The 11,636-nt window shown below is 41.3% G+C and overlaps 1 protein-coding gene across 6 annotated transcripts in view; it reads right to left on the bottom strand.

Moving 5' to 3' along the window:
- Positions 1 to 3,424: 3,424 nt before the first annotated feature.
- Positions 3,425 to 11,636, bottom strand: part of LOC109951144 (protein yippee-like 1) — a 31,188-nt gene continuing 22,976 nt past the window's right edge. For all 6 annotated transcript variants that reach the window (XM_020585453.1, XM_020585454.1, XM_020585451.1 and 3 more), the window contains 3 exons: positions 10,326 to 10,369; positions 9,879 to 9,987; positions 3,425 to 8,110 (listed from right to left, as the gene is read on the bottom strand). In XM_020585453.1, the coding sequence (XP_020441109.1) occupies positions 8,021 to 8,110; positions 9,879 to 9,987; positions 10,326 to 10,369 (243 nt within the window). In that variant the 3' untranslated portion in view covers positions 3,425 to 8,020. The remainder of the gene's footprint in view (positions 8,111 to 9,878; positions 9,988 to 10,325; positions 10,370 to 11,636) is intronic.

Raw genomic sequence — 11,636 nt, 5'->3', positions numbered from 1 at the left:
ATGTGATGTTTACAAATTAAAGGTTAGATTTGATTTGCGCCGAGGCCAGCCACTCTGCAGTATGAATAGGTCCAGATAAAAACATTCATAAAGTGGAATATGCTCTGTTTGTCACGTCTGCATCCAGTCACCTGTGACCTGCATGAATATCAATCAAGAGAGGAATATTTTGTTAAACGTGCAATATCAGTTCGGAGATGGCACCTGCATGTGGAATAAGTGCTCTAAACAGATTTCAGTGAAGAAGTCACAGACAGATGATGAGCCAGTGGGCCTCTGGGCACAGATGTATAACAGGCCCCCACCCCTCAAACAAAGGAGCAAGACACACAAACAAAAAGAGACACATCTGTTTGTAGCCATCTTGAATCTCTGTGTTCATTTTGTAGGAAGCAAAGTTGTACCTGTAGTTAGTGTGATGAAGATATGTGATTAATTTATACATTTGGAAAGTCTCATATACAGTATGTCCTGATCCGATACCAAGTATCGGTATCGGCACCAATCCGGGCACATATCACAGGACTGTATCAGCCAGAATAAAGCTGGTCCAGTTCAAATTTCAGTTAGAACTACGACTGTGTTTTTGAGCATTTTCGAGATGTGCGTCACATGACAGATAAGCTGCTATATTAATAAATCCAGCTGTCTGCAGGGCCTGTGTGGGGGCTAATATATCACTGGTGCTTTATGCACATAGCCACAACCTGAAGCCTGTTTTTAGCTGCAAGTAAATTTTTTTTGGAGCTGCATGTGTAAAAACCCTCCACAGAATCCACCGAAACAATGAAAGCTCACTAGTTCCGATCAGAAGTCCACCAAAAGAGAGACATACGTCAAGAAAAAACACATTTGAATATGTCAACGCAGCATCTTTGGTTATATTTAATTGAAAGATTTAAAAATCATTCCCATACCATAAAACAGGGCTGTGGATGCAAACCCCGGAGCCAGCCGTGTGCTTTGTGCACCTGCCATCCACCCCACCCACCTCCGTCCTGGTGACTCCGCTCCCATTAATAAAAGTGCAGCCTCAGTCATTAATAAAAGAGTCTGAAGAGTCTTAGTTTGCAACTAAAAGCAAAACTCCTTAATTCAGTATGAGAAACGAACCAGCATCTGATTTTCCAGTGACAGATGTTTAATGTTTGTCAAAGAAGTAAATTAATGTGTTGTATATGCAAAAAGTCTGAAAAAAAATGATTTTGTGACCCAGTTACTTGATATTGGCAATGATTACGCCATAGTCACTAGTCCACCCTGTTACCACATTGCTTCAGTCTAAAGCTTAACTCCACTAAGTGAAGGGTGGCTGATTTGAGTCCCAGCTCCTCCTGCCCACATGTCCAGGTCTCCTGAATCCCAACTTGCTTGCAACTTGCATGAAATAGTTTGAGAGGTGTCTCTATATTTCTGTCCTCCCCAGAGGGTCAGAATATCAGGAACCCCTCTGATTATAATGTACACCACCACCTTTAATTAAGTAATACACATATAACTTAATTTTTGACAATTTTGCCAAAAACTGAAACATTTTGAGCTTCATAAACAGACGTTAAGGCAGAAGTGTTGTGTTGTACAGGTGTACCTAATAAAGTGGCCGGTATGTGTATATGTCCAGCACAGACAAGCAGTGTCACATCTGAGAGGACAAAATGATAGACAATAAAATATGCTGTTTATCATATTCATGAGAACATGCTGCACACTGCAGCTTTAAGAACATGACAGGGAGTGAGAGATAAATCAGAGGCTGACAGACTGATTTGTGCTTGAAGACTAGCCAGCCACCACAAGGACATCATAACATGAGGCTGTGTGGGCATCAGCATCACAAGCTCGGAGACAGACAGTGCTGTACCGTGAAGAATTGTCTCAGTATGTAATGCCATAGCAACTCCACTCCATAAAGTGCAATGAATGCACAGTCTGTGCCTGAGCAAATGATTCATGTCTAATTAGCTGTGCTGCTCAGGTCTGATAACTCTTCAGTAAAATGGCTTCATTCTGAGTTTAGTGGTGATCACAGAGCCTCAGGTGCATTTACAATTGAAAACGCTTCATCGTAGTGAACAGGACATTCAGGTTCAGAGCTGTAAAGTAACTTTGCAGCCATGGGAACATAAAGGCGACAGTCATGAGAACAGCAGCAGAGCTTAGTTACAGTGAGGGTCAGTGCCCAAATCACCAAAATGCATAATGTGTCATTCTCACTCCGTGCTGTCAGGCACTACAGAGAGTTTTACTCTCCCAGGCTCTGACATATTTGTTGCAGTTATATTTTATGTTTTATATTTGCTGCTTTTTAAAGTTCAGTCTTATTTCTCAGTACTGTGCCCTGTAAGCAGCCATCAGTCTTTTTTTTATTCTGCTGTACCTACAGAGAAAGTAATGGCACAGTTTTCAGTTCACTTGTTTTCTGTATAAATTGGTTATGAAATGTGATCTGATCTTCACCAAAGTCACAAATATTTCTAAGCTGATAAAACACAGTCATGATCTTTCATGTCTTTACCGAACACACCCATTAAACACAGAGTGATGGTGGAAAAACTAATGGCAACAGTTTTAACAACTGGTTGAACCACCTTTGGCAGCAATAACCTCCAGCTACATGCAAATCAACAACTCTGGACGTTTAGTGACATCAGAAACCTGGTGTTGCCGTTACTTTGTGGAGAGGTCCCTCTTCACCTCTTCTCTATCTTCCCTCCCCTCAGGTATTTTATTGGTACCAAGATTGATTCTATTTAATCGATGCCAATCACTGGCAGTGTACTATTATTTTTGGCATCAATCCAAAACAGTCAACTCTTCAGTGAAGAGGATGTCTGGCTGCATTTAAAGAAGCACACTCCAGCTGACTCTAGGTCAGTGTAAAAGTAAATATCTGCAGCTCGGTTTTAAACTGCAGTCTGTCAGCCTGAAACTCTCCACTTCCTGTCTGAGACTCGTCCACTTTCTCACACTTATCACAACCGCAGCAGACAAGTTCCTTTTTTCAGCTGTGTTCCTGTTTTTAAATTGTAACCTGCTGATGTTTGTGTTGTCATTGTATGTAATGTTCTCATGACTTTCCACATGGTTTACGGCTCCCATAATGTAAAAATATTAACTCTTATCCAAATTTGGGACAGTTTCTTTGCTCCCGGACCTCGTGAGGAGTTGCCATTTCTCTCTCTCTCTCTTAAATATCATTTGTATTTAATTAGTGTTGATCGAACAATGTGCAGTGGCCACTTTTAACTCTGGGGAAAACGGATATTGTTCCACTATTTTCAAACATTTTATAGACAAACTGAAGAGACAGTTAAAAACATTTGGAAGATGAACCTATAATGACAATAAACGTAATAGCAGCTTTACATTCTAACCGTCATACCCTAAAAATGAAAACTTAACACAATCCACAAAGTAATGCCATTGAAAATTTATTGTGATATCTGATAGTTTACATTAGAGTGAAAACAGACGTGACATGGCTTTACTAAGACAGACTGCAAAGCAATGTAGTCAAATAAAAAGCATACTTTTGCTTTTAAATTTAGGAAAGTAATAAAACAGGCACAACATATAGCCATTATAAATACAACATGCTTTAAACCTTAAACTGTAAATTTAACAGTCCTAAGAAAAGAACTTGTACAGTCTTTCCCCCTGCATACGCATCTCGCCTTTGATTGACGGCCTTTCAGGTAAGTTTTAGACAGTAACAGAGCTCAAAAAGTAGGTAGCCAGTGTCACAATAACACAAAAAAATAACAATAAAAAGTAAACAGTTTTCAGCAGCAAATATCTACATGTGTCATCCAGGCTGCTTAAATTTAGAGAATCAAAATATTCTATGGAAAGACAATGTCATCAGTGACAGGACGGCTTCTCTTTTAATTTTGGTTTAGCGGTTGAAGCTCCAGGAGACACTCAAACTTCCTGACACCCTTCCTGACCACTGACACTGATGCATTCAATAGAACCTGGTTCTTATTTGGTACACACCGGCGGTGACACTGGCAACTGCTTTTGTTGGTTCAACACAGACTGATTGAAGGGAGAGTATAGAGGCTCTGCAGTTGGGTCAAATCTCCCAGCAACCACTGCTGGCGCCATCTTTGAGGTCCTTGGGAGAAACTGGCTGGTAAGGTACTTTCTTTTTTTTCCTCTTTGTTTCTAATGTAGCTGCAAATGCTGTTCTCTTAGGAAATGTTCACTATGTTGAACTATACAGCTGACCTTTGACATTGTCATCCCAGTGCAGGAGCTGCAACGACAGAGATGCAGCCCTTGAAAGTGTTGCCTATGGAGAACCTGAAGGCAACACTGAGCCTCAACATCCTCCCTTAATGGTGCATTCAGGTGCTCCTCATCAGCTTCTCACGTCAGTAGCTTTCAGATGACATAAATAACCTCACCACAGTCATTTGGTTCTAGCACGGTCTCCCTAAGCTGGTGGAGCTGTTGTAGGTTTACAGATGCTCCGTCTGAGCACCTTAAAGATTTCTAGGCCAACTCAAATGAATGCTTGGTGATAGTGGAAGTTTGAACGTCTACTATTCCGCTAATGGGCAAGTCTATTTGCTGAGGAAGATCATGTGATATGATCAAACTCTCCTAAACATCTGCCAAAGGGACCTTGTGGTGAGATCATTTGTCATCTGCAGTTTCAAGGTCAAGAATGAACTTTCAATCTCAGTGGTTTCAGGTTTATCACCAGGAATCAGCCGACAAAGTGGCAAATACAGAGTTCCATGTTAACGGAGTTCATGAAATGTATCCAGTTTACCAGCACTGCTAACACAAGTATCAACGAAGTAGTATTCTTGACTTTGCTGTTAACTGACACAGATCAGCTGAATGCACCATTACAGAATAACAATGTTTTGTTTGTGTGGTGCAACATAACAGTAGTGGCAGGAACAGTTGTTAATGTAAATAGGAAATTCTCTGTAGACCAGATGGTCTCATTATGGCGCATGGTTTGGCCTTTGTGGTCTACAACAGCTGCGGAAGGACACACCTTCATAGGCTGCCGCCTCTGAACTGAGGCGCAGCTACTGAGTGCTGGAAATTCAAGCAAAAGAAGGCTGCAAAATGGGCCTTGTGTGACCTGCCTTCTGAATGCAAACTTCAAAGTGTGCAGCCTCAAGGCCAGGCAGCTAACAATCTAACATGATCTGGACTGATTTATCGTTTTTATACATCAAATTAAATACACCTTAGACGTCAAATAATTTTCTGTCAAGACCAGCATAAAAATGATTCAGTTAAGGAATACAATCAGATATTCAAGCCAGTGCAGTCAAAAGCTAAGGACCTCCAATATGGCCACCAGAGCGGGTGCATTTCATCACCTGAAGGCCATCTATACAGGAGACGCCGACTGTGGTGGCTAAAGAGTCTTGGTGTAGGGGCTCTCCCTGCAACATGGTGGGAGATTCCAGCTCGCCCTCAACATCTACATGGCTCAGCAGAGACCTAACCAGTGGCCCTCTATCGGGCTCTCACCACTCAAACCAAATAAACAAGCGAACAGAAAAAACAAACAAAGCAGGGATAAATCACTTCCAAATAAACTAACCTGGCTCTTGAGCTCGCAGATCACTGGGACAGACAGTGAAACCAAACAGCTGCAAAAAACAAAAGAAACAGGACAAATAAAAACACTTTTTAAACTATAAAGAGGGAAAAATGAAAACCTGTTTGAGGAGAAAGTAAACATTCACTTCCATGTGCAGGCATGTCTGCTAACACATGAATGCACACACACTCACACCAACACACACAACCAGAGGTACAGTCAACAAAAGTGCTTCAAGTTGGGGAAGTAAAAGAACTAACCCAGTAGAAATATGTATAAAACCTTAAATGTTACTTTATGTACAAAAACTGTAACATGGGCCAATATCTCAGCTGTTTAGTTCAAGTAGGTATCACTGCTAGCTATGAAGGGTTTGCATTGTCATCGTTTTTAGGATAAAAGGTTGTGTGATCTGACTGACCTTGCCGGCAAAGTAATCAACCACCGCTGATTTTTAAAACTCTCCCATCCCACCCTGCCCTGCCTCAACCTGCTGCCATCATTTTTATCTTTCCAATAAAAAGTCGAACAACAAGCCCTGGGCATCCTCAGCCTAGTCCTCTAAGGAATCATATACTGAATATCCATACATAGAAAATGTATGTGAGCATCTACACTAAGTCTGTTGTCCCAAAAAAAAAAAGTATTTTGGTGAAAAATGTTATTTTTGAGGGCCACTTTGAACTACAAGGGGGGAAGACATCGGTTTACATGAAGGTTTTTGTAGTTATGCACTGCACAACAGAAAGAAAGGTGGAGGGATGGTCATGTTTTGAAGAGGCACAAGTTTCATACAGCTTAGAGGCAAAGCACCGAGACAATTCATGTGCTCCAAGTGAGAGAGACGGATAAGAATAAAGTGCAAATGGGCTACAGGAGCGGGAAGAAACGGCGGGATTTCTAGGATAGCAGCAAAGAATCGGAAACCTTTTTCTTCAAAAGGGGCTCAAAACCAAGCAAAAACCGAGGAAAAGCGGGAGTCGTCAATACAGTTTTAATAAAATCAAACCAAATAATCTGACAGCTGCTAAACACAGTTGTAACAGAGGTCAAACGCTTCAGCTCAAACTTCTTCCACCTCCAAGGATTCCTCATTAAAACGGCCAATAAACAGAGAAAACCTTTTTGCCTCTAAACTGAGATGAACCAATGGCCTCTGCAAAGTGCAACAAAGTAACGTCGTTCAAGTATGCCACTGTGCATGACTACACAATGCATATATACACACAGGCATATGCATATATACATGTGTGTGACAGCAAATATATATGTATATAGAATCCATGTTCCAGTATCTATGTACTATGAACATTTTCATAGTTTTTATGGATATGTAATTCTAGTCTTATATAAATTCATACGCAGTTGTCTTTTTTCATTACTAGAAAATGGAATAATACAGTGCCATAATGTTTTATGACAAGTGGACACTGATGTCAGATTCCCCAGTCTAGAAATGATTTCTGCTCCTCGTGATGCCTCGGTGACTTATGGTACTGCTGCAATGTGGGACCAGCCACAATCGCATTTAGCCAAACACTACAAATATTTATATATGAATCTGTATATCCATTTATGTCAAATACTTGCTGCTTTCAATGCGTTTTGGATGCTGACAAGTACCAAAAGGGGGCGAATAAAGAAAATTCACAAGAGGGGGGAGGGCTATAAACTGAAACCATCAGGTGTAAAATCCCACACTACTGCACTCCCATCCTTTGTCACTTAAAAAAATCAAAAATCTGCTACATGTTTGTAACTACAGTAACTCCCTTTCCCCTCTGCTCTTCGCCCGTCCCTGACTGCTCGTTTGGACATTAGCAAAGAAAAGCACGCTCAGCTGGAGGGAGAGACGCAACAAGCCAAACACAAACAACATGTGACAGAGAAATAAAATGCTAACCAGTAACATTCATCTGCCGTCAAACCAAAATCTTACCAAACCAGCAAGTTAAAACTATAGCAAATAACATTAAAATAACCAAAGTTGTCCGTCTCTCTGGATGGACCAAATCAAAACAAAAAAAACAAAACAAATGTCCTTTCAGTGAAGTCTATCCCCTTTCGCATAGTGGTCGCCATATCACCACAGTCACTTCTAAGCGTGGTTTGGTGGGGGTGTGGTGACAGTGAGTGGGTGGGGAGGTGAAACCCAAAAGCTCTGCAGCTGCGAGGGAGAATACACAATCTTCAAAGTAACGACAGGACTCTTGTGATGCGATTTTTCAAGAGTTGCTCAGTTTCCTCGTCATCTTTTTTTAATGCTGTTCTGTTCAGTTTCACGATGAGCAGGTGGTTGTGTGCGTGTCAAAGAGGCGAGGGGTGGAGGTTTGCAAAAGGTTAGGGATAGCTGGGGCGGGGCGCCGGGCGGTCGATGGTCATCGCTCCACGCAGTTCAGTAAAGAGCATTCCAAGGTCAGAAAAACAAAACATGCGGCCAGAGCGTCACTCCCACCCGTTGTCCTTGATCATGTGAGCCAGCTCGATGATGAACTTTCCCTCCTTGTACTTTTGACTGCTCTCAAACGCGTGTTCCTGTAAAAACAAGCGAGAGAAAAACTTCAGCCACATTCACACTGATGTCGATACTTGAGCACAATAGAAATCTGACAGTAATCGAACACGTCTCTATACATGAGGGAATCAGAATATTAGGAACACCTCTGAATATAATGTAATCCAGTACAACACCGCCTTTAACTATGACCTCAATAATAAACATAGAATTTACACATTTATGACGATTTCACCAAAAACAAACATTTTGAGCTTCATAGACACAGATGTTAACACGGAAGTGCTGCATTGAAGTGCATATAGTTGTACAGGTGTACCTACTAAACAGTTCATTTGTTAGTATTTCATTTTTAGATGAGAGAGAAATCACCGTTTGTTTTGTTCATTTTCTGGCTTTGCATCTGCAGCTAGTGCTCGGCATCATTCCAAAACTTTCCATACTGGTATTGATACCTTGACTTCAATACCAGTTCCTCAACAATCCGGTTTTCAATACCAATTTAAAAAGAATGTATTTAAAAAAAAACAAAAAACAAAAAAAAACATTACATTACACATTTTGGTACAGATCATTTGTTATTTTTCCACTTCCTTGCCATTTTTGTGCATTCAAAGAGGTTTCATAACAAAAAGTAAAGTTCTGTTTAGGGGTGTGACAATACACTTAGCTCACGAGACCAAACATGACAGTGGGTTCATGAGAACGAGATGAGACGATATTTTAACACTATTTTGAAGAAATCCTCAATGACAAAATACATGACAGGAACTGGTCTTTTATTCAACTGAACGTCATTGAAATGTTTTAACTAATCATCTTGTAATCAAAGAAATGAGAATTTAGTACTACACTCACAAGTGCAGATGATGTGTGAGTTTAAAACAAATCTATGCCACGTTTTGTTTTCTATTATACAAATCCGTGTGCTCGGCTCAGCCCTGTTTCTGTGCTGCAGTCAGTGACTGGATGATCCACTTCACAGAATTCTGGTGCTCAAGTCAAAGGAAGGTCGATAAATCATTTTTATTCTTATATTTGTGAGTAGGAGTATTAATTTTATCCTTCATTGAAGTCCAAGCTCTTGGACAAATACGAACCCTGGCCTCATTATTATCTGAGAAAAGCAGGATTTTAGCGATTTAAGTATATGAAAACTAAATTGCCTCATTCAAGTGTCAAGTCTTGAGATGTGCTGTATGATCCCCAGCTAATGTCCCAGTCCTGCTGAGCCTCAGGACAGTCGATGTTGATTATTTGCTCAGACTGCTTTGCCTTGTAAACCAGCTCTGCTCTGCTTTGCTTGCGGGGCTTTTCGGGGAATCTGTAATTGTTTTTGTCACTGAAGGAGTGACTTTAAGTGAGTCCATACGTCTCATACTTGGCTCAGTTATTTTACACCCTTCTATAGTCTTTCAGGTAATTACTGGGACAAGCCTCTTCAAAATGGCCTGACATTTAATCACTGTAGACTCTCAGAGGTACCAGTCTGCAGCCAACCTTTCAGCACTGTAATTATCTTGTGTGCTAGGAGACCACAGAGTGTTCAGTCTCTGAGCCCAGATACAAACCTGAGCAAAAACCCCGTCACCATGGCTTTAACACGCAACGCTTTAATGAGAGCAACCTTGTTCTTTTGACCTGTAATAGAAGAATTTGTCCCCTTGGATGCCAAGTACACACATGGTTGTGCAACAACATGGCAGCAGGTGTTAAGTGGTGCTTCAAGAAACATTAAGACATTAAAGTAAATGGGCTCAGGTGAAAATCTGGGAGCAACTGACTTACATATTTCCATCCCAGGGTGGTTTTACAGTTTTCACAGTAGATATCAGCCACAGCATGTAAACCTGTGAGGAGTACCCGCTCCTCAGCTGGCCCGCAGCCGACGTTGACCCTGCAGAGACAACAGGTCACAGAGATCAGGGAGAGCTGTGGAAGAAGCCCCCAAGTCTTTTACTTAAAGACGAAGCAGTAAAATGCTACATTAACGGACTGTGGGTGGGTGGGGAAACAATTGTGAACAAGTGATAAAGCAAAGCAGTGGACCTGGGTGAATTTAGGACAGTTAAACACACACACACACACACCTCTGTCCAACAAATGAGATGCTTTTGAAACCACTTGACTTGTACACAGGCCACAGATCACAGGGAAATTACAGAGCAACAAAGAAAAGTTCCCACAATGGTCAAAACAAACAAGCACAATTGCAGGTGTGAAGCTCATACTCACACTGAATTAAAGAGATAGGCTCTTCCTTGACTGCCTTGAAATGACTGGAACGAGAGAGAGAGAGAGAGAGAAAAATCATGTAAGTTGACAATAAGGAGCTGCACGACACTGCTGAGCACAAGAATGTCAGCAACTGACGCCCTAGGGTGCTGTTCCCCCTGTAACGGCTGTGCCGACACATTCTTCCACCTCGTCAAGGTTCCCACACACAGGTTTAGGGCGAGGTGCTGAAGTCTGAACACATCCACATCAGAGAGACTGTCAGCGTTAATGACGAGACACCGGATAAATCCCAATTCCCTTATTAAACCGTTCCTCAATCCTTGCTCGAGCCAGAGGGCACTCCAGCCTGCCATCTTTAAGGACATGCCAGACCTCTGATTGCTACTCTGAGGAGCCATGAGGGAGGAGACATACGAGCATCCTTTGTGAAACTCTTTCAGCGTCGCTTTATGGGAAATCAGTTTGTGATTGGACACCTCAGATGAAGGATCAGAGGAAAGGACGACTCATGTCTCTAAAAATGTGTTTTCTCGATTCCTCTCTCCTCGTATTCCCTCTTTTCATCGTTTCCTCACATCAAGTGTGAAAGACAAAGATGCAAAGAAAAGATGCAAGTGAGAGAAACATGGATGCGTTTAAGTGAACAGAAGCTGCATCAAACCAGAAAACACAAACTAATTTAAAAATATTTAATTTTTTGTAAGATATGCATTAGAAAACCTAAAAAGCTGTTGGTCCATTTAGAGACAAATAAAACAGGTGGGAAATTTATGAAATTAGTTGCTTGCCAATAATTTGATTAAATATAATCTCAATAAAAATAAAAGCCACATTTTGAGTTTCTCCTGCTGCAAACTGAAGACTTCAAGCTTGTGTTGACACTGTGGTACAGATATACAGTGTGTAGGACAACAGAGCCGGTCTGACAGCTGTGTCAAACAGCTGATAGAAGAGACTTTAATGTCTCAGTAATGATGAGAATCGGAGTTTTCTGAGTGAAATGTCAACATAATCACAGCCAAGATACAGTTCAGTGGCATATTATGTAAACTGTAGATACACACACACACACACACACACACACACACACACACACACACACACACACACACACACACAGTTGATGACAACAGTGACTATGCTTTGGTTGTAGACTCAGTGTGTGCAGTGCGTGGCATCTCCTGTGAGACTCGCATTTATGCCTACACACACCGTGTGTGTTCACTCGCACACAGAGGAGCCTATAGCTCAAAAATGAAAACGCAGCACCTTGTCATGTGCAGAACTGGATCAACAGTAAAATTAGAA

The sequence above is a fragment of the Monopterus albus genome, unplaced genomic scaffold (genome assembly GCF_001952655.1).
Source record: "Monopterus albus unplaced genomic scaffold, M_albus_1.0 scaffold366.1, whole genome shotgun sequence".
Taxonomy (NCBI): domain Eukaryota; kingdom Metazoa; phylum Chordata; class Actinopteri; order Synbranchiformes; family Synbranchidae; genus Monopterus; species Monopterus albus.
This window is presented reverse-complemented; position numbering and strand designations above follow the sequence as displayed.